This window comes from Rhinichthys klamathensis, unplaced genomic scaffold (assembly GCF_029890125.1).
Source record: "Rhinichthys klamathensis goyatoka isolate OS25496 unplaced genomic scaffold, OSU_Roscu_1.1 h1tg000107l_1, whole genome shotgun sequence".
NCBI classification, from domain to species: domain Eukaryota; kingdom Metazoa; phylum Chordata; class Actinopteri; order Cypriniformes; family Leuciscidae; genus Rhinichthys; species Rhinichthys klamathensis.
Window position 1 is genome coordinate 1,138,096 of NW_026606645.1, and position 23,587 is coordinate 1,161,682.

Consider the following 23,587-nt stretch of genomic DNA (forward strand, 5'->3'; position numbering starts at 1 on the left):
CTGACCAAAACGGAGAATTTCCCCTCTCCAGTAACATCAAACCTGGCATGATGAGTCTTAAATGTGAAAATATGCACAATTTGAATTTATCACACTTGTTGCATGGATATTTTTTTTGGGTATTTATATGGTGTCATCAATTGAGCTAGAATTCATATTCTTTGGACAGACAATTATTATTATCATTATTACCACCATCATACGTCAAGATTATTATTATTATTAACAACATACACTCACCTAAAGGATTATTAGGAACACCATACTAATACTGTGTTTGAACCCCTTTCGCCTTCAGAACTGCTTTAATTCTACGTGGCATTGATTCAACAAGGTGCTGAAAGCATTCTTTAGAAAAGTTGGCCCATATTGATAGGATAGCATCGTGCAGTTGATGGAGATTTGTGGGATGCACATCCAGGGCACGAAGCTCCCGTTCCACCACATCCCAAAGATGCTCTATTGCAGGGGTCACCAACCCTGCTCCTGGAGAGCTAATGTTCTGCAGATTTTAGCTCCAACCCCAATCAAACACACCTGAACCAGCTAATCAAGCTGTTCAGGGTTACTTGATAATTACATGCATGTGTGTTGGAACAGGGTTGGAACTGAAGTCTGCAGGACAGTAGCTCTCCAGGAGCAGGGTTGGTGATCCCTGCTCTATTGGGTTGAGATCTGGTGACTGTGGGGGCCATTTTAGTACAGTGAACTCATTGTCATGTTCAAGAAACCAATTTGAAATGATTCGAGCTTTGTGACATGGTGCATTATCCTGCTGGAAGTAGCCATCAGAGGATGGGTACATGGTGGCCATAAAGGAATGGACATGGTCAGAAACAATGCTCAGGTAGGCCGTGGCATTTAAACAATACCCAATTGTCACTAAGTGGCCTAAAGTGTGCCAAGAAAACATCCCCCACACCATTACACCACCACCACCAGCCTGCACAGTGGTAACAAGGCATGATGGATCCATGTTCTCATTCTGTTTACGCCAAATTCTGACTCTACCATCTGAATGTCTCAACAGAAATCGAGACTCATCAGACCAGGCAACCTTTTTCCAGTCTTCAACTGTCCAATTTTGGTGAGCTCTTGCAAATTGTAGCCTCTTTTCCCTATTTGTAGTGGAGATGAGTGGTACCCGGTGGGGTCTTCTGCTGTTGTAGCCCATCCGCCTCAAGGTTGTGCGTGTTGTGGCTTCACAAATGCTTTGCTGCATACCTCGGTTGTAACGAGTGGTTATTTCAGTCAAAGTTGCTCTTCGATCAGCTTGTATCAGTCGGCCCATTCTCCTCTGACCTCTAGCATCAACAAGGCATTTTCGCCCACAGGACTGCCGCATACTGGATGTTTTTCCCTTTTCACACCATTCTTTGTAAACCCTGGAAATGGTTGTGCGTGAAAATCCCAGTAACTGAGCAGATTGTGAAATACTCAGACCGGCCCGTCTGGCACCAACAACCATGCCACGCTCAAAATTGCTTAAATCACCTTTCTTTCCCATTCAGACATTCAGTTTGGAGTTCAGGAGATTGTCTTGACCAGGACCACACCCCTAAATGCATTGAAGCAACTGCCATTGGTTGATTAGATAATTGTATGAGAAATTAAACAGGTGTTCCTAATAATCCTTTAGGTGAGTGTATAAATCAACATTTCATACCTCATCCAATAAATATCCATTGCAGGGATAAGGGCAGGCAGAACATTCTGTCAAACGTCTGCTTTTATGTTTCATGGAAGAAATGAGAGAGAATGAATAATGACAGAATTACAATTTTTGGGTGAGCTTAACTATGAGCTTTGAGAAAAAAGTATGTGAAAACTAAATATTTAATCAGACCTTACTCACTATACCAAGTGATATCAAATCATCTTTAAAATCGCAGAACCTCATCTACTGTACACGTGTATATCGCATGAAGGCTCAGGGGTTCAGGCTGTAAGTCAACTCTCTGAGCACAGCAGCAAGTAAACAAATACATCGCAGAAAGATGTTTAGAAAAACGAAGCAACTCCTGTTTCTGTCAACGGAGGTGAAGAGGAAACTAACCCATCATCACGGCTCATTGGCCCCTTGCTAACTAAAATAACGCTGAAAACAGCAGAAATGAAATGTCACATTCCCCGAATAGCCATTCTTGACAGGAGACAGCTCTGAGCTGCAACACATGGCAAACTAATGATAATAATAAAAACGCCTAAATTGTCCAATTTGAAACGGAGAAAATGGAGGGTAGGAGGTGTGAAGGTGTTGAAACCCACGAACAGAGTGCAGGTAGATTAAACAAGTTTACACTGTATAGAAAGTGCGACCGCAGACTATTTCTGAGTGCTGCACTTGAGCAGTGAAGAAAAATGAGAGAGAGAGAGAGAGAGAGAGAGAGAGAGAGAGAGAGAGAGAGAGAGAGAGAGAGAGAGAGAGAGAGAGAGAGAGAGAGAGAGAGAGAGAGAGAGAGAAAGAGAAAGAGAAAGAGAGAGAGAGAGAGAGAGAGAGAGAGAGAGAGAAGAGAAAGAGAAAGAGAGAGAGAGAGAGAGAGAGAGAGAGAGAGAGAGAGAGAGAGAGAAAGAGAAGAGAGAGAGAGAGAGAGAGAGAGAGAGAGAGAGAGAGAGAGAGAGATTAACAGATTAACAAGTTGGATGGATGGATGGATGGATGGATGGATGGATGGATGGATGTGATTGGATGTGATTGGATGTATGTGATTGGATGTGATTGGATGTGATTGGATGGATGGATGGATTGGATGGGATTGGATGGATGGGATTGAATTAGATGTGGATGGATGTGTTAGATTGGATTGGGATGGATGGATGGGATTAGATTGTGATGGATGGATGGATGGATGGATGGATTGAATTAGATGTGGATGGATGGATTAGATTGGATTGGGATGGATGGATGGATGGATTAGATTGGGATGGATGGATTGGATTAGATTGGGATGGATGGATGGATGGATGGATGGATGGATGGATGGATGGATGGATGGGATTAGATTGGGATGGATGGATGGATTGGAAAGGATTGGATGGATGATTTGATTGGAGATTGGATTGGACTGGATGGGTGAATTGGATTAGATTGGGATGGATGGATTGGATTAGATTGGGATGGATGGATTGGATTAGATTGGGATGGATGGATGGATGGATTGGAAAGGATTGAATGGATGGATGGATTGGAATGGACTGGATGGATGGATGATTTGATTGGAGATTTGATTGGACTGGATGGATGGATGGATGGATGGATAGATAGATAGTGAGGGCAGTTCACTTGAAACATCCCATACTGCAGGTCTGATTGAAAAAATCATGACCAGAATTACCTCAGAGGCAGACAACAACAATAACATGACAGACGCTTTTTGAATGACAGGACATTTGTTTGGGAACTGGAGATGGGCGTGAGATAGAGGAGACAGGCAGAAGGTCAAAGAGGAGGAGAGCAGCCGGACAGCCACTTGAGCGCTCGCGGAGAACAGAAGTTCAGAGGAACTGACAGACACAGACAGGATGTGTGTGTAGGAGAAAGAAAGCAGGGTGAAACATAACAGCCTCTTAAAGGCTTCGTGTGTGTGTGTTTCTGCCAAGGCATGCATGGCTTTCTCCATGTCATTGCAGCCATGCCTGTGGAGGCTTTGGGGATCTGCTGAAAGGAAAGTCCTGACTCTCGCACCATGCACGTGGGCCAGAGGGGTGGCATTCGGGATGCAGGCGTCACCCGGTGAGAGGGTGCATGAAAATCACACACAGAGGATTAGCTCACCCTCTGAAGGCACCGCAATCGGCTGGTGGTCCATGGGAACAAAAACAGGAGGGTGACTGTGCCATAATGGGGGGATAACATAGCCCTGCTCTTCTTTAGGAATGAGGAAAACAGACAGATAACAGCACACAGGACAACGTGGACAAAAACATGTATACAAATATTCCTGTAGAGGAGAATAATAACATTATTCAGTAAATAAAGATTATATGCAAATTAGCAGAGCAAATAAGAACGCACAGGACATGCTTTTAGCTTCAGCATATTCTGAGCTAAACAATGTAGGACTGGGTTTGATCGTGAAAAGTATTCATTCATATTTTCCCCACCCACGTTGCCTTGGTAACATCAAAAGAGAGTCATTACTACGGACGGAGCCCCTAAAGGGACCTTTGCAAAAACTCACGAGAAACTTTTTACATGTGCACAGTGCTCAAACGTTACAATTTTAGGTTTTTATATATTATATATATATATAAAGGACATTTCTGAGGTGGAAAAGATCATTATATTTTAATAAAAAGTGAATAAATTTTAAAATATTAATCTTTCTTCATATTAGCCTTTTTAATTTTTCATCAAAATGTATTACCACCTCTGAAATGACTTTCCTTTTTGCTCCTTCCAACCCCCATTCACATAAAGAGCACTTTTCACAATCCATTCCTAATGATAAAACTGAAAGAAATCCGACATTTTTCTGGTCAAATACAGAAATAGAACAGAAATGGGCTGCCAAAGCTGTTTCTTGTTGAAACTCAATTTTGATTTGATGATTTCTTTGAAGAAAAAGTTACAGTAAGATCCCTTGTCTGCAGAAAATGGATAGGACAGATTCTTTTTGGATATAAATAAAAGTGGGCAGGTTTGGTCTCAGCTGCATGATTACATGGTGAGCACCAGCCATCATGACTGGAACAATCCTGACCCCTTTTCTTCCGGAGCAGCTGATATTAGATGATGCACAAAGACAAAACCTAAAAATAGTGGAGAATGACTGAAGGGTTTGGTATTTAAAGTGGTTATAGTCCAATGTAACCCTTCAGCTTTCAAAAATACCAATAGCGTATACCAACAACTGTCTGTGATTGACACTGGAAAAAAGATGAGAGCAAGGACTGTCAGTGTTACAGAACAATGTCGGCGCTTTACAGCTTAATTATATGATGACATGTAAAGAATCCCATCCCTCAGCTGTGCTTGGCTTTGTCCAACTCCTAAATATCACACGGAAATTAACAGTGTATTTCAAAACAAAACAAAAAACGCATTAACCGTTATTATGCCCCTGGCTTGCTGAAAATCAAACATTTATGATGTAGACTTTGCAACTTTTAAAATCCGTGGGTCCATATGTGAGTTTTATGATTTTTAAACATTAAGACACCTAAGAAATTATTTTTCTTTTATGTTTGCCCTAAAGACTATGTATGATGTTAGTCAAAAACAGTTGTAGTTTAGCTTTATATGACTATTTTTCATCCTTTAGCTGTTTTTTTCCTACTGAATCTTTAAAGGGTTAGTTCACCCAAAAATGAAAACTCTGTCAGTAATTACTCACCCTCATGTTGTTCCAACCCCGTAAGACTTTCGTTCATCTTCGGAACACAAATTAAGATATTTTTGATTAAATCTGAGAGCTGGATCACTCCTCCATAGGCTTCTTAAGGGATCGAAACTGACCGGCCCAAAAGTTATGAAAGACATCGTTAAAATAGTCCAAGTGACTACAGTGGCTCAATCTTAAGTTTATCAAGCGATGAGAATACTTTTTGTGCGCAAAAAACAAACAAAAATAACGACTTTACTCAACTATTCATTTCCTTCTCTGTACGGCCGTGATATTTCACGTATAGTGAAACTACGCAAAGCTTCTAGGTTGTACGTCACGCATCACACACATGACCAGCGTCAGCCAATAGTGAGCCTACGTGTGATGTGCAACCTAGAAGCTTTGCGCAATATTACTACGTGAAATATCACGGCCGAACAGAAAAGGAAATGAATAGTTGAATAAAGTCGTTATTTTTGTTTGTTTTTTGCGCACAAAAAGTATTCTCGACGCTTGATAAACTTAAGATTGAGCCACTGTAGTCACTCGGACTATTTTAACGATGTCTTTCATAACTTTTCGGCCGGCCAGTTACGATCCCTTAAGAAGCTCTCAGATTTAATCAAAAATATCTTAACTTGTGTTCCGAAGATGAACGAAAGTCTTACGGGGTTGGAACAACATGAGGGCGAGTAATTACTGACAGAGTTTTTATTTTTGGGTGAACTAACCCTTTAAGAGGTGAATATTTATTTTCTATACTGTAATCCGAATAATCTGCTCTCTCAGCCTGACCAACTGAAAAAGGCCGCAAACTGTCCAACATTCAGTTCAATCAGACTAAAAAGTGTACATTTTGTATGAGCCAACCCATTTGATATCTTACTATTTTGCCAAATGACTTTAGCATGAGACTAGAACATCTATTTTAGTTATAAATGTCATGTGCACAAGACCATTAATGCATGATGTTAAAAACAATTGCTTTAATGGCCATTTCATAAACTAAGCATTTAACATGGGCTGCGGAGAAGTGCACCCTGGATAACGCATTGTTAGACCAAAAAGCAGATCTATCTTCATATCTGAAAGCATTTTACAATATTTGATTCCCCATAATGGATTCCTGACAGATTCTAGGAACAGCAGGTAAGCAGATTCTCATTAACAGAGACCTCCTCTGAAAATTAGCATCTTATTAAATTGATTTGATCCATGGAGAGCCGAATGCAGCTCAGTGTCATTTGACTCCTAAATGGATTAGCGCTTTAATGAGTTTATTTGTTCTGGGCAAAGATGCCCATCTGCCTCAGATCATCTCCATGACAGTGATGTTACAGTGAAGAGCAACTGCAGCCATTGGCAAAACTGAGTATCAAAGAAGACGAATGCTATTGTGCTTTAAAAGGATAGTTTACCCAAAAAAGAAGATATTTTGTAGAATGTCAGTAATCAAACAGTTGATAGGCCCCATTGACTTGCATAGATTTTTTTTTCCTACTATGGAAGTCAATGGGTGCAGTCAACTGTTTGATAAACTACCTTAACTTAAAGGTAAAGTGTGTAACCAGCCAAACCACGAACCATGAGAACGTGATTAAGATAAACCGATGCCCCAAACGCACGCCATTGTGTGAGCCAACATTTCTGTGACAGGTTCATCATTTTATATTTATGATCAAATATATATTATATCCTTTAATAGCACTGCAGAGCCCAATGCTCAATCACATACTTGTCTTTGCATATTAAACTAGGATAGGTGAAAGTATTTTAAGATCGAAAAATCACACGCATCACCTTTAAATCCCAATTTGGCTATTAAACTTTGGGGGGGTTATCCCACCTCATTGTAATGGATTAAGCACTAAGCTCTTTATCATTGTTTCTGTTCAGCTCTGCACGTGCTTTTCTCTGCACTAATCACTTGTGGTGGATCCTTTTAACATTGAGGCCCTGGTTTATAAAAGGGTTTCATGTATAAAAAAAATACATGAGCTGAGGTGATGTATATATATATACATATGCAGGGCCTAAAATTAACACTCGCCAAGCACCAAATACGAGTAAAAATCAACATTGGATTGCACTCGAAAAGCGATATTCAAACAAAATTATGTCAAAATGCCCGTCTTGGCGAGTATCCTTGTAAACATAGTCATTTATATCTTAACTAATGGTAATCAGTTGAGAAATAAAACGCATGTATCAGTGTATTGGATCTGTGCATTAGCTCTTAAAGTGACAGCAGCCTAATAATCCTTCTGCTGTTTGTGTTTTTAATCAGCACACATTTTGTGTGTTAATCAAACAACAAAAGACAGAAAACAATCACTCTGCTCTTGACTAAATAACTTTTCTAACTTTATGTTTCATGGCTGGTAAAACATATTTATAAGTCACTGGCCATTGGCAGGTATGGCAAAAAGTTAGTTTTTGGCCCAATTGTATAATATTATATTTATTAATATAGCGATTGTTAATTCAAAATAATGGAATGTATTGTTAATACAAAAATGAACTAATATGTAAAACACATTTTGATTACATTATAGTATAGAGCTATTAATAATCAACGTCTGCATTGCAAAGTATCGACTACGATTTCACAAAGTATTCAAAATAAATCATGAATAATAGCTATTATTACAATATCTTATGCGATTGGGCGTTTTGTGTGGTATAATTTAATTTGCATGCTGATTGTTTTGCTACAAATAATTTCAATAAACAAAAACAATTAACGGCTTGAAAAACACTTCAGTCAGTCACACTGAAAATAAAAAGCTTGATTATTTCCACCGATCATTTTAATATGCCACCCAGGTGTCCGCGCTAACCAGCACCTGTCAAAGTTTGAAACACGCAGGACAAATAAGCCCTCGGCGTGACAATCATCTGTCGTTACCCATCAGATTCTTTTAATCGCTCTTGCCACGGAAGCTGTTAGAAATGTTATCTGTTGTGATGATAAAACAAATGTAATTCAATCATTTCCACCCACAAGTTTCATCAACTTGACATGAAACCATGACGCAAGGAAAAAACCGAAAAGATTCTATTCCACATTCCAGAGGGGATTGTTTTCCCTTTCCTTCCCGTCTTTTAATTACACCTCCTCCCTTTGCCTTCCGAGGGCACAGAATCCCTCTGTTTAAATCTCACAGCTTTCTCCTCTCAAATGGAAATGTGCTGTTTTAAATCAGGGGTTATCTCCGACGCCAGCGTTCTTCTGATGAGACAACTACGGACAGAATTTAGTCCCTTGGCTCCGTTTTATTTTCGGTACTGCGTTCTTAGTTCAGTAATTGAGATATTATCAGCTTAAGGGAAACCTCGCATCCTGAATCACACTATATCGCTCAATACAATACAACAGATGCATTGTTTTCTGTTGACCTACAGGGTAACTTCTACATCCAGAGGCCTTTAACTTAATGCAGTGGCAAATTGGTGCTTCAGAATAGAAAGAGAGATTGATTTAAACGTACTGTATGCACACTTCAGCACTTACCTTGGTTGCATGTTTTTCCTGTATAACCTGGATGGCACTTGCATTTGTTGGGACCCACGCATTCTCCATGTTTGCATCCGTGCTGACATACCGCTGTAGGCACAAAGATCATCAGTATCATTTTTACTCCATAGTCAGAGTCTATGTATAGTAGATATGGAAACATGTAACATAAAAACAGCTTTGAGTTTTTGGGCTATAAGAAAAAAACAACCGTTCTCACTGTGGGAAATAAGTGTCCGTGCGATTAGACCTTGAGGATATTGTGGTGAGAGATCCACAAAAACATTATTTTGGAACGCTGGGCCCCCTACATCAATAATTCATTGTTTGCCTTGGTCATTTTAATGAACCGAGTGTACGTTCCACCTCACTTCTCCTTTATGACTCATTACATCTCACATTTGGATTGGGAAGCAGCCCGGAGCTGTGCAACATCAGAAACATTTTAGATCTGAGACCGAGGGAAAAAGTGGTTACACTTTATTTTAAGGTGACATGCATTGTATTACTCAAATAAGTACTGAGTAATATATACATGTACTTACTATAGGGTTACGGTTAGGGTTAGGGTTTGGTTTAGGGTTAGATACTTGTAATTATGCATAATTTACTGTTATTACAATAGTAAGTACATGTAGTAACGTGTAACCTTAAACTCAAGAGTTACCGCAAACCTCCTTAGTGTTGAATATGGGGTAAATACTGCCTCTGACATCTTCAAAATAGAGACAAAAATATCCCATCCCATACTGCTCTTCCTAATGTTGTCAAAAGGATTGTGTTTGCAGGCCTGATGCTCAATGACAGCACAGGAAACTGATCAGTCTTGGCATGCAAGATGCCCAAATGGCATATTCTTTAGTGAATTAATGAAAGTATGCTTCCAAGCACATTTGCTATATATTTATATAAATATGCCACAACATGAGTCTTTGGTATGAATAATACTGGTATTCTATTTTGGTTTATTTTCATATTCAATGTTTTATGATTATATAGCATAAAATAATTGTCATTATTATAGTATATTTTTTATACGTTTATTTTGTTTTTGTGGAAAATTAATGAAGAATAAAATGTATATTTAAGAAAAAGTTACCCAATTTACCCTGGTTACTTGATTACCTGCACGTGCAAGGCCAAGCCAAAATATTTAATGGTTTTTTAATGATCTCAACAATTTTAATCAGAAATCACTGGTCAGGAATTTAGCAAGAATTGCACAAATACTGTAGATGAAGTAACTCAGCACAGAATAGCCTTCTTGCAGACAGATTTTTACCGGAAGAAGAGTCAGTGTTGTTCCACTCAATGTTACTGGCTTCAAACTGGTCATGAGTTGAAAAATGTCTCGCAGTTCGTTTGTGTTTAATGCGAGATCAAATATTAACTATTGGTTGCCAAACATGAGCCTGATGGACTTGTTCTTGTTTCATTGTCTTGTTGAAAAACAACATCTGATCATTCCTCTTTAGAAAACAACTTTTCATTTGTGGGAAGCAAGCCATTCTGCATTATTCTCCTGTACTCTAAAGCGTTAAATGACTTTTCACAGTGAAGAAACTCACCAATAGCAGCAGATAAAAAGGCTCTCGAGTCCTCACACAATGATAGTCTCTTCCTCAACGCTTCACTGTGCTAGAGATGCATTTATTATTATATTTCTCAGCAGATTTCTGAAGACAACGCTCTGGAGCTTCACTATGCAACTCGTGTTTCATTGTGATTCAAATTTGACCACTTTTCTGACCAATAAGTTGTCGTTAAGACAATTAAAAACTCAGTTTTTAGCCATTTTTGACTTTTTTGTTGACTTTTTTTCGCCCAGGAGTATACACTCGCCTAAAGGATTATTAGGAACACCATACTAATACTGTGTTTGACCCCCTTTCGCCTTCAGAACTGCCTTAATTCTACGTGGCATTGATTCAACAAGGTGCTGAAAGCATTCTTTAGAAATGTTGGCCCATATTGATAGGATAGCATCTTGCAGTTGATGGAGATTTGTGGGATGCACATCCAGGGCACGAAGCTCCCGTTCCACCACATCCCAAAGATGCTCTATTGGGTTGAGATCTGGTGACTGTGGGGGCCATTTTAGTACAGTGAACTCATTGTCATGTTCAACAAACCAATTTAAAAATGATTCGAGCTTTGTGACATGGTGCATTATCCTGCTGGAAGTAGCCATCAGAGAATGGGTACATGGTGGCCATAAAGGGATGGACATGGTCAGAAACAATGCTCAGGTAGGCCGTGGCATTTAAACGATGCCCAATTGGCACTAAGGGGCCTAAAGTGTGCCAAGAAAACATCCCCCACACCATTACACCACCACCACCAGCCTGCACAGTGGTAACAAGGCATGATGGATCCATGTTCTCATTCTGTTTACGCCAAATTCTGACTCTACCATCTGAATGTCTCAACAGAAATCGAGACTCATCAGACCAGGCAACATTTTTCCAGTCTTCAACTGTCCAATTTTGGTGAGCTCTTGCAAATTGTAGCCTCTTTTCCCTATTTGTAGTGGAGATGAGTGGTACCCGGTGGGGTCTTCTGCTGTTGTAGCCCATCCGCCTCAAGGTTGTGTGTGTTGTGGCTTCACAAATGCTTTGCTGCATACCTCGGTTGTAACGAGTGGTTATTTCAGTCAAAGTTGCTCTTCTATCAGCTTGAATCAGTCGGCCCATTCTCCTCTGACCTCTAGCATCAACAAGGCATTTTCGCCCACAGGACTGCCGCATACTGGATGTTTTTCCCTTTTCACACCATTCTTTGTAAACCCTAGAAATGGTTGTGCGTGAAAATCCCAGTAACTGAGCAGATTGTGAAATATTCAGACCGGCCCGTCTGGCACCAACAACCATGACACACTCAAAATTGCTTAAATCACCTTTCTTTCCCATTCTGACATTCAGTTTGGAGTTCAGGAGATTATCTTGACCAGGACCACACCCCTAAATGCATTGAAGCAACTGCCATGTAATTGGTTGATTAGATAATTGCATTAATGAGAAATTGAACAGGTGTTCCTAATAATCCTTTAGGTGAGTGTAGACCTCTATATAAATATATATAATTTATTTTTATGATTTTATTTTATTTTTGTATTTTCCATTTTCATTTTACTCAAAGTTTTAGTCATTTTGTTGTGTTTTTGTCAATTTTATTAGTTTTTTTTATTTATTTAAATATATTACATTTTTATTTCTGTTTTAGTAAATTTGCTTTGGCAACTAGTTGAAATAACTTTTTTTTTAAAAAATGTTTTATATATTTCAGCTAACATTTATTTTACACAAGTTTAGTTTCAATTTCCCGGCCCTGGCTGTAACATTAGGCTGGACTACAGGCCAGGCTTACAGCAGCGGTTTATACCAGAGTCTCCAGTCGGCTGAGACTAATTTCCATTGAAAGCTTCGTTGAGTCTCCAATTATAGAGGCCTATCAGAGGTGTTAATTTTCCTCATTGGTGCCATTCTCGGAGTGAAAGAATACGCCCCAAATATACACACAAGATACTACAAGAGACATGAATGAGAAAGATGCTGCTGTATATAACCCCTTGACCCCAAATGGTGAAAGCAAAACTAGTCTGTACTAGTGATAAAAGACACACAGATATCTACTTTCAGACTGTTCAAACTGCATGAAGGCGGAAAAGCATTAGCCCACTCTGGCAAAATGGTGAGATAAGAATCAGCCCGTCTCATTCCACCTTATTAGATTGAGTAAGCTAATCAAAGGTACATGTTGACCTTGCTTTTAACCTGTGTTAATCAATATAGAAGTTAGACAGTAAGATCAAACCCTACAGTCAAAACACAAAAGGACAAACGTGGGCCCTAATTTGGTGGTAAACCCCAAGCTGGCAGGAGACAAACAATGAAACCGTTAGATTCTCTGACATTGAGAGTTTATCCGGGCGGCTGCCTTATCTCGCTAGCCAGACAGTTATCAAATGTGATGAAATCATGGATTAATCCTGGTGGGACGCTGTGTGATCACAGGCAGTGGTTATATTTTTAAGTGCTGACGAATGAAGAGCTTAAGGACAGGGCTTTAAAGGGAAACCTATCTGCCGCGGTCCGGTTCAGAGAAATGCCGACACTTGGAACACAAACCAAAGGCGAAACGGGCCAAGGGAAGTACCCGTTATTGACAAACCACATCAAACGTTCCCGCTGGCTTCGAAACGCCTAGCTCCTCTCTCACCACATGCGCTCCTCTACCCCTGGAGACTTTCATTCTCGGCATAGCATACCTATCAATCCATGCGCTCTGATGACGCATGACCGGATGGCAGCTTCAAAGCAATATGTCAGGAAGTGTTATTGGTGAATTTCATGAAAATAAGATTCATAATAAGGCTCACTAAGTATTTAAAAAGCTAATAATGATTTTTTTCCAAGCCGGAAAAATCAATAAACTTTTGCAAAAGCACATCCGCACCATGTCCTAGTGGTTTGTGCCAGACCTGTAATGCCCATCCAATCGATTTTTGTTGTTCGTGGACATAAAATTGTATTTAAAAAATGTATTAAACGTTAGCTTTAATATTTATAATCTTTTTACTTTGATATTTATATTTAAGTTTCACACTAAGTAACTACATTACAATATCCCATCTAAAAATAAATACATATATAACATAGTATATATGAATAAATAAATAAAACATAAACTAATAAATAAATCAATATACTGTATATATATATCCTGTTAAGTGTCACCGGCCCACCGGTGGGCCCAAATCCATTACATTTTTAAAACAGTAATATCCTATACTAAACCTAAACTAATCTTGACAAACTATATATCATTTGAAAGCTTACAATCTCTAGTTTCCATATTTGGTGATTGATTTTCAAAATAAATTACAGAGGAGCCGTAATTTATCAATTTGCAACAAGAATATTTTCATACTCCTAAGGTGTGTTTAGACCTTTATTTTGAAATAGTGATGAACATGAAAAATCATGAAAGAATGGTAGAAACCTCAGTTTGTTTTCATGCCAAGAGTTCAAAAGATAGCATCCATTCAATTATTTTAGAAAAAAAGGTCTGAATTTTTTTTTTAAATATAAAGAAAAAAATTATAGATTCACCATTTGTGATGTGGCAGCAATATAACGCACATACTTCTTCTTTTTATGTGTTTCTTTGAGGTTGAATTCATATCAAAATCTGCCAAACTTCTCATATTACTTCTGAATAGGATGTCTACTTCATAAATTGTATGAAAATTGTGGAAATAATGGTTCATATCACTCAAAACACATATGGAAATGGAGGCGCCCTTATATGGGCAGTAATGGAGTCTGGTTGTGACCTAGTGAAAAAGTTTGGTACTGCGCCCAAACACACACTCACTGAAAGCTCATGTTTTGAGATATCAACCTAAAATTTGAAACACAACTTGTTCAGATTTTTGGCTTTGATTTTTTTTTTTTTGCAGTTTTAGAGTCACCCAGGTTTTGAAAATATATATTTTATATAAAATATGAATAATAAAATGTTTTACATTGTACATTTTCATAAACTCAAACTTCTATAACTTTTTTTCTGTTTCACTTTCTTAATTTATTTCACTTCTACAAAAATCTGCCAAATGTCTTCTTTAAAACGAGACCAATCTTACGTCTATATTCCAAAGCATTCTTGAATTACAACCATTTAAGTTCGAAATGTGCATTTTCATGCATATTCAAAAAAGGGGGGTGACAGTTACCAGGATATATATATACTGCATATACACACAGTTTTTATTGAGTAATTGAAATTATTCAACCCCCATTGCAAATCAGGTTTATTGGCAAAATGTACAGAATTTCGGCTGCTTTGCAATGAACAAACAAAACAAAAGTAATTGAAATAGCTCAACACAACAAATGTTTAAAGTGGTTTCCCCAAATTCAACTGAAAATGCACGTTTTAAACTCTTCTTGTTTCTTATCGAAAGCAACAAAACGCGGAGCTTATTGCGATTATTGGTGGTTAATGGTGGTTAGGCTACAACGCTGTTCATCTCCCTGAAAGCACACGGACAACTTAGAGACGTCTATTTGATGTCTGCATTTACATCTTAAAGATGTCTTTTTTGGTTTAAAATGTATGTTTTTTCTACGATTTTTATCAGATGTATTTACAGTGCAGATGTTTTCCAGATCTCTAGCAGACATCTTACAGACGTACATGTGCTATCTGAAAAATGATATTAAATGTTAAAGGGATACTCCACTTTTTTTGGAAATAGGCTCATTTTACAACTCCCCCAGAGTTAAACTGTTGAGTTTTACCGTTTTTGAATCCATTCAGCCGATCTCCGGTTCTGGCGGTACCACTTTTAGCATAGCTTAGCATACATCATTGAAGTGGACAAGACCATTAGCATTTCTAAAAAAAAATGACCAAAGAGTTTCGATATTTTTCCTATTTAAAACTTGACTCTTCTGTAGTTACATCGTGCACTAAGACCGACGGAAAATGTAAAGTTGCGATTTTCTAGGCTGATATGGCTAGGAACTATACTCTCATTCCTGCGAAATAATCAAGAAACGTTACTGCCGTACCATGAGAGCAGCAGGCGTAATGATATGACGCAGCGCCTGAAAATAGTTCCGTTGTGTTGACGGAAGGTAGCCTATTTTCAGGCGCTGCGTCATATCATTACGCCTGCTGCTCTCATGGTACGGCAGTAAAGTTTCTTGATTATTTCGCAGGAATGAGAGTATAGTTCCTAGCCATATCAGCCTAGAAAATCGCAACTTTACATTTTCCGTCGGTCTTAGTGCACGATGTAACTACAGAAGAGTCAAGTTTTAAATAGGAAAAATATCGAAACTCTTTGGTCATTTTTTTTTTAGAAATGCTAATGGTCTTGTCCAATTCAATGATGTATGCTAAGCTATGCTAAAAGTGGTACCGCCAGAACCGGAGTTCGGCTGAATGGATTCAAAAACGGTAAAACTCAACAGTTTAACTCTGGGGGAGTTGTAAAATGAGCCTATTTCCAAAAAAAGTGGAGTATCCCTTTAACTTTAATATTTAGAATATTTTCTACTTTTATATTTATGTCACATCATAAATGTCTCTACAGGACAACTAGATAGCTAACGAATTAAGTTAAACTGTTTGTTGTTGTTTTTGCTTTGCACGTGTTAGAAGCCAATAAAACAGATGCATGAGATTTAGCTGTACTGCTCAAATGGGAGATGTCAGTTTAAATATGGTTTCCATCCTCCATCATTCCTGTCCTCTCTCTATACTGCTGTGTTAAAAGACCAAAAACACCCTTGATGTGAGATCCTTTGAGGCTGACGTGGGGGAACAAACAAATATGAATATAAACAGTGATATCCAAATATCCTGGAGGGTCCAGATATTCAAATGGAAGCAGGAGCAGGTGTGAAGTGTTCACAGGATATCAGGATATTCTCAAAGGAGGAGTGCGCGCGGGGGACTATAAATAAACGGGAACTCGGTATTCAGCGGATGCGTGTTCTGAATGGCGCTCAGGCAAGATGATTGCAAAGGAAATATGATGTGGTGCTAACCTTGGGGTTGGCACCTTATCCCGATAACTCTGCGGGTTAAGACGTAGAGGGCTGCAAAACAAACGGCCAGACAGAGAAAAAAAAAGAAAAAAAAGAAAGAAGCTTCGTCTAAATGTGAGATGAAAACATTACATGGGAGCCATGCTGATGATGGACAAGCATTATAAACGCAACACATACAATACACACACAGATTAAAGATTAAAGTCTCTCACATTTCATGTGGTGTTAAGAACTTTTTTTCAGGGAAAGAAGAACGAAATAGATCAAGTGACATTTATGGTTCAAGATAAATTTTGAATAAATTCACAGGAATAAATTACATTTTAAAATATATTCAAATGTAAGTGATAATTTCACAATATTACTGTGAATGGACACATTGTTACGAAGTACATAAACATCAAAGCTTAAACTGTTTCCAAAGTATAAAAAAAGAAGACATTTTCCTTCAAATTTGGATTCATCGGTCCACAAAACAGAGTTTCACTCCTCTAGTTCCTATGTTCTCTTGCCCAGGCAGAGCAGAGCCTCAATAACAAAGGTTTCTTTGCAGTTCCTCAGTCACACAGCTTCACACACACACTCCCCTGTGAACTACTGATGCTCAAACATTTGAGTAACATTTTGCTGAGCTGGTATTTTAGGAGCAGCTTAGGAACAGGATAGTTGGTGTTGCAGATGTTCAACTATTAAATCCCCCTTGTCCTGCCTGACCTCGCTGGTCCTCATGAGGGCCAATTACTTCAAATTAAATGATGCTTTAAAGGGATAGTTCACTTTGAAATTAATTTTTGATATGTTTTAGCTTACCTCAAGGGCATCCAAGATGTAGGTGTCTTTGTTTCCGCAGTAGTTTAAATTTTGATATTTTTAGGTCAAACCGTTCTTGTCTGTCAGTCATATAATCCAGGTCTATGGTCACCACCTCAAAGAGCATGCACAGAGAAGTCCAAATTAAACATGATTTAATGACTCGTAAATGTAAGTACACATTGATGGCTTAAGACACGAAACGAGCGGTTTGTGTGAGAAAACGAACAGTATTTAGATCGTTTTTACCTTTTGTAACCACAGCCACGTCCAAGTGATCTGAGGGCGCCGGCGCTTCGGTCTGTGCGTTACAAGAGGACTGACAGACAAGAACGGTTTGACCTAAAAATATCAAAACTGAAACTTCTGCGGAAACAAAGACACCTACATCTTGGATGCCCTTGAGGTAAGCTAAAACACCACAAATTTATTTCAAAGTGAACTATCCCTTTAAACTACAGAAGTGACGACTCTCAAAGCTAACATTACCCTTCAAAAGATACCATGGTGGTATACACCACGTTACTGAATGATTACCATATTTATTTACTTAAATTGGTCTTAACTGGAAGTATAAGTGTTATTATTATACTGGTTATACTTCAAATTATTAATTTATTCAAATAAATCTTACTGCCCCCAAGCGTTTGAACCGTAATGAAGATATTTTAATGTCGACTGCCTGTCCTCAAGCACTCGCGGTGTACGTGCTTTCCTGTAACTATGATTTTTGCTCTTTTTATAACCTGAGGGATGAGGCGAAATGATCTTCGTTGGTAATCCACACTATCCTATGAAAGCTGTTGATAGAGCTTAACTTGTATTGAACCCGGAACGTTCCTTTAAAATCCAGCTTTTAGAGAGAGAACGAAAGAGAGATTACAGTCCGAGATGTCCTGAAGCTTGAGATAGATATTTCACCCTCGCGCTGAGCCGTTCCTCATCAAAATTCATCCTCAGCTGGAGATCTTGTTAACTCTAGATGATTAGGTTGTTGTGATTGGGGAATCTAATTTCGGCTGTGAGGTATAATCTTAATCACGAATTCAGCCCACGAAACCGAGGGCTGCCCCCTAAACCAGCTGTTTTGAGAAAGTCAAATATTACAGCTTCATGTTCACCGTTATTGAGGTGTGAATGGAGCCAGATATGACTGCGGCGCCTAACAAAACCTTTGACTGGATGGATATTTGAAAAGCATTTCGGAGCCGGGCACTTCACTTTCCTTGAGGACTGTGTTCGGGGATGCATTTATTACGGCCTTCATTCTCAATGTGCATCTTCACCCCGTACGATCACCGACCGGCCAAAACAAACCGCAGCAATTTCATCAAAGATATGAGACGCAGGGATCTCGTAATCAGTCATGATGGAGCCCTTAACGCCCCGCCGCATATACTTTCTATTCTCTGACAAAATTGCGACTTCAACCGCTGGCTGTCTTGCTGTCCGTGATTGAGGACACAATCGGTTTGTTTACCGCCCATTGCGCATATTTATTTACTTCAAATCACCGTTTTCAGCATATATAATACCGTCTTTGTTGAGCAAAATACGCAATTTGCAAAGGCGTACCTCGGCCACTTGAAGTGTGAGAGACATTTGCACACATACACACACAGTCACACAAAGAAAACATTGCTTTGTTACAAAATACGGTATAAAGACGAAATGGTGACGATCTACTAGAAGCATAAGCATTAGCTTTTGGAGCCCCTCAGCATGTGACCCTCGTGAACTGTGATTCAACAGCTGGGCTATCATGTGCACAAGCCATGCAGAGATTCTTGCATTTGTCAGGCTGCCCGATACATTGCGCCGCTAATACTGTCATGCATCACAAAGTAGGCCCATGAATCAGCACAAGGCTTGTTCCATTTTTTGATACGGTCAAACATTTGTTCAGAAGAAGCACGGCATTTCTTTTTTAGATTTGTAGCGAACATATGGCAGCTGATAAATGAAGCATAATACGCTATTAATATGAGCAGCGGGAGCACATCCTCGGATTCCATGATAACGCAATAAAATGAGCTAATCCGTACTTGAAGATCATTACGTGATTAATGTGGTGTAAGATTTGAGAGGCATCATCACTTCTAGTGTGAGATGAATGCATTTATATGGATCGCACATTACAGATCTGCATAATCCATGCTTGATCCAACAAAAGGTATTATGGGTGATACAATGGCTGGAAGTGATTAAATTAAACTTGATATAATATATATATATATATTTACAGCAGCAATTTCAGTATCAATTTATTTAATGTTCTTTACTTTTTCCCTATTATTGTACAGCACTTTCGGTTGTTTTTAAATGTGCTTTCTAAATGAATGATTGGACTTCTATGTCTTTTTTTAGACCTCAAACTAATCCCGCAGGAATGTGGTGCTGTTGCAGCAAACTACTCGTTGTACCTTTTAATTATTCCAAATGACTGAACCACATAATATTGGGTGTCATGCAGAATATCTCAAAGACAAAGCAGACATCCGGCAGGCTCATTCTTGCGACTAAACCAGTTAGTAAGCATGAAATTCAGAAGCATTATTTCCCAAGACAGAGTCTTGCTTATTTTCAGCCATCATTTTCTACCACTTCTGTGAAGTCACCAGTTCATTATACAGTATTTGGTGGAATCAAATGGATCCTGCGATCAAAGCAGCATCTAAAACTTAAAAGTCTCTCATGCCATTAAGAGTAAAAGACTTAAAAGGGTATTGACAATTGAAATTCAATTTTGCTAGGCTATTCAAATGAATTTGAAATATGGCAGCTACTCCAATGAACTGGTGACTTGCTGTTAAGTGTTGTTGTTAAGTGTCGGAAGAAGGTTAAAGTAGCATGGAAGTCTAGAAGCCATTAAGCGCCCCCCACCCCACTGTTCACCCTATAGCAGCAGTTACTCACGCTGGCACTGGCCCCAGGAGACTCGTGTCCAGCCCCAGCAGCAGTCCACCCGAGCGCCGTATCGACACAGCCCATTGGACGAGGCCATCTGTCTGGGCCACCTATCAGGAGACAGTTTGATCAGATCTTGGCCAATCACTGCACAGACGACAGTTAAGCGAGTGACGAATAACATTGTGCATAGCTTTAGTATCTATCTATCTATCTATCTATCTGTCTGTCTGTCTATCATCTATCTATCTATCTATCTATCTATCTATCTATCTATCTATCTATCTATCTATCTATCTATCTATCTATCAGTTGGTCTATCTATCTATCTATCTATCTATCTATCTATCTATCTATCTATCAGTTGGTCTATCTACCTATCTATCTATCTATCTATCTATCTATCTATCTATCTATCTATCTATCTATCTATCTATCAGTTGGTCTATCTATCTATCTATCCATCTATCAATCAGTTGGTCGGTTGGCCTATCTATCTATCTATCTATCTATCTATCTATCTATCTATCTATCTATCTATCTATCTATCTATCTATCTATCTATCTATCTGTCTATCATCTATCTATCTATCTTTCAGTTGGTCTATCTATCTATCTATCTATCTATCTATCTATCTATCTATCTATCTATCTATCTATCTATCTATCTATCTATCTATCTATCTATCTATCTATCTATCTATCTATCTATCTACAGTATATGTCTATCTATCTATCTATCAGTTGGTCTATCTATCTATCTATCTATCTATCTATCTATCTATCTATCTATCTATCTATCTATCTATCTATCTATCTATCTATCTATCTATCTATCTATCTATCTATCTATCTATCTATCTATATATTGGTCTATCTATCTATCTATCTATCTATCTATCTATCTATCTATCTATCTATCTATCAGTTGGTCTATCTATCTATCTATTCATCTATCAATCAGTTGGTCGGTTGGCCTATCTATCTATCTATCTATCTATCTATCTATCTATCTATCTATCTATCTATCTATCTATCTATCTATCTATCTATCTATCTATCGGCCTGTCTGTCTATCTAAGTCTATCTAAGCCCATGAATCTGTAGATTCAAGATTCTCACACATTTGCAAGTCATGAGGTAACTTCTATTGTTCCAGTTTTTACTGTTGTCTTATCCATTGCATCAGTCAGCCAGTGACGTGTTATCTATATTCACAAAGCTTCCGCTGTACTCAGTGACACAGGTGCTGCAGATAAGAGCACTGTGAGTTATCACTCTTCCACCAGAGGCAGATCTTCTCGTATGGTGATGCTGGATGCACACACAGCGCAGAGATCAGATGAAGTCTGTCTGTGCTTATGCTAGAGGGAAGTTATGAAAAATAAGGGTGTTCTTAGAAAAAGATATGTTACATGACCCAACAATGTGAGGGAACAAGACAGATTTTTGGAAAACATCATTCTTGGAAACAACAGGGAAGGCCGTTTAAAACCGATTTTCCATAAAATGGAAAATAAAGGTACAGCTGAAGTGCTTTTGAATCGGAGAGTTTCTTGGCTGTGCACACCAGGATTACGAATCTCTTTTTTTTTCCACCAGCAGAGCTCCAAATGTTTTTGTGAAGAAGTAAAACCATTTAAGGTCTGTGAAAATAAGCAAAAGGGAATGAACACAGGTCAAATGACGTCATGTAAATGGATCTTAATGGGTAATAGATACAGGGAAAGCACCGAGCACAATCTAAAATTAAACTTCTACTTAATATGGCTGGCTGTATTTAAACAGAGAACAGAAAACAAGAAAGAAAATAAACTGAGCTAATCATAAATCAAATATAAACATTCTATATTTTGTTGAATTACTTTATTTTAAAAAAAAAAACAGATAAGATTATTTATTAACCCTTACATGCATACACATATACACATTGATACTTTTTTTTCAAGGATTATTTGATACATTTTAAATGTCTTTACTGTACCTTTTTCTCAAGATATTACATCCTTGAATAAAAAACACTGACATATCTCTAAAAGTTGCATGTGTTATATTATGCATAAGTGAGACAGGAAACTATTGTGAATTTTAGCCGCACGGCCACTGTCCTCTTCAGTTACTCTGGATCGTAAGGCAGTGAAAATGCTAATGCGGCCACTACCGCTGCCAGTCACTCCAGTAAGAAAGTGTGATGGTGGCACTAAATGAGAGTGACAGGCTGAAGGGAAAATGTTTGCGTGTGCAGCTCGGCGAGGGAAAGGAGACGGCTCTAAAGACACAGGGCGCATGCTAAGAGGATTGAGTCCGGGCTCCTGCCTGTCACTCTGCTATATCTTACCTGAAACACACATTTAATCACAAACACACACACACACACAGAGGCTGGCCGGACTCACCATGTTCCAACACAATCACCTCTGTATGCATTAAAAACATCACTTCTAACTCACTGCAAAGATGCTGGGTGCAGAATACATCATATATCGCAATGGCTCCCAGGGTTGCACATATTTCTCTATTATCTTTTGTCTTCAGTTTTTAAAAGTAAGAAAACCAAATGGTTGTTGTCAATTTATGTGGACTGCACACATAGCAGAACATATGTACTGTATATAAACATAATGAGACCATATACTCATCTTCAGTCATTTTACTTGCATTTCTTTTTTTATTAAGGCCTACTATTTATTTAACTATTCCAACACAATCACATGGTTTATTTTCATTTAGCTGACTATGACCCTACCAGAACAGAAATGAGTTGAGAACAACAATGTCTGTCTTAAAAATGAAAGCGAGGGATCATAACATTCATTAAACATCCTCATGGTTGCTCTCCAGATAGGCGGAACACCAAACATGTTCCAGTTGGCTGTGATTTTGTCTTTTCACAAAATATTTGACTTTAAGGGAGGACAGAAAAAAAGGGTGTGAAAGCTTTTTAGGACACCATGTTATAACAATAAGACAACAGAGAATGGTTCACATAAACTGCAGTGCTTAAAGAGGACGCATAATGCTTTGGTTTTGTTTTTAGGCTCTACTAGAAAAGGTTTTCATGCTTGAATATTCAAAAAACACTATTTTTCACATATTTGACATTGTTGCAGCACCTCTCTTCCCAGTCTGTCAGTAACACTCTGTTTAGTTACTGTCTATATGAAGCCCCTCCTTCTGAAAGAGGAAATGTGCTCTGATTGGTCGGCTGGACCAGTGTGTTGTGATTCGTCAACCGCTTTGAGTGGAAATGTCACGCCACTTACCATATAACAATGAATTTCAACACACTACTAACTAACTCAACAGGAATTATTTAAATGAGGGATATTTGTCTTGTTCGTTCCCGGAAGAAAACTCAAGACTACAATTGAGGCGTTTCAGGGTATTCAGAAACAGTGCGCAGTGCGCACTGATATAGAGAATAGAGAGTGACTTTGTGCTTTGTAACTTTGCAGACCTTTTTC

At 38.5% G+C, this 23,587-nt stretch overlaps 1 protein-coding gene across 4 annotated transcripts in view; it reads right to left on the minus strand.

The window, feature by feature from the left end:
* npnta (nephronectin a) overlaps window positions 1–23,587 on the minus strand; it is a 53,302-nt gene that overhangs the window by 21,513 nt on the left and 8,202 nt on the right. The window contains exons 2-5 of one of the 4 annotated variants that reach the window (XM_056253576.1): window positions 20,133–20,233; window positions 16,404–16,454; window positions 8,842–8,934; window positions 3,776–3,868 (exon numbers count right to left, since the gene is read on the minus strand). In XM_056253576.1, coding sequence (XP_056109551.1) covers window positions 3,776–3,868; window positions 8,842–8,934; window positions 16,404–16,454; window positions 20,133–20,233 — 338 coding nt within the window. The remainder of the gene's footprint in view (window positions 1–3,775; window positions 3,869–8,841; window positions 8,935–16,403; window positions 16,455–20,132; window positions 20,234–23,587) is intronic. The other 3 variants (XM_056253577.1, XM_056253578.1, XM_056253579.1) reach the window with 3 other exon arrangements.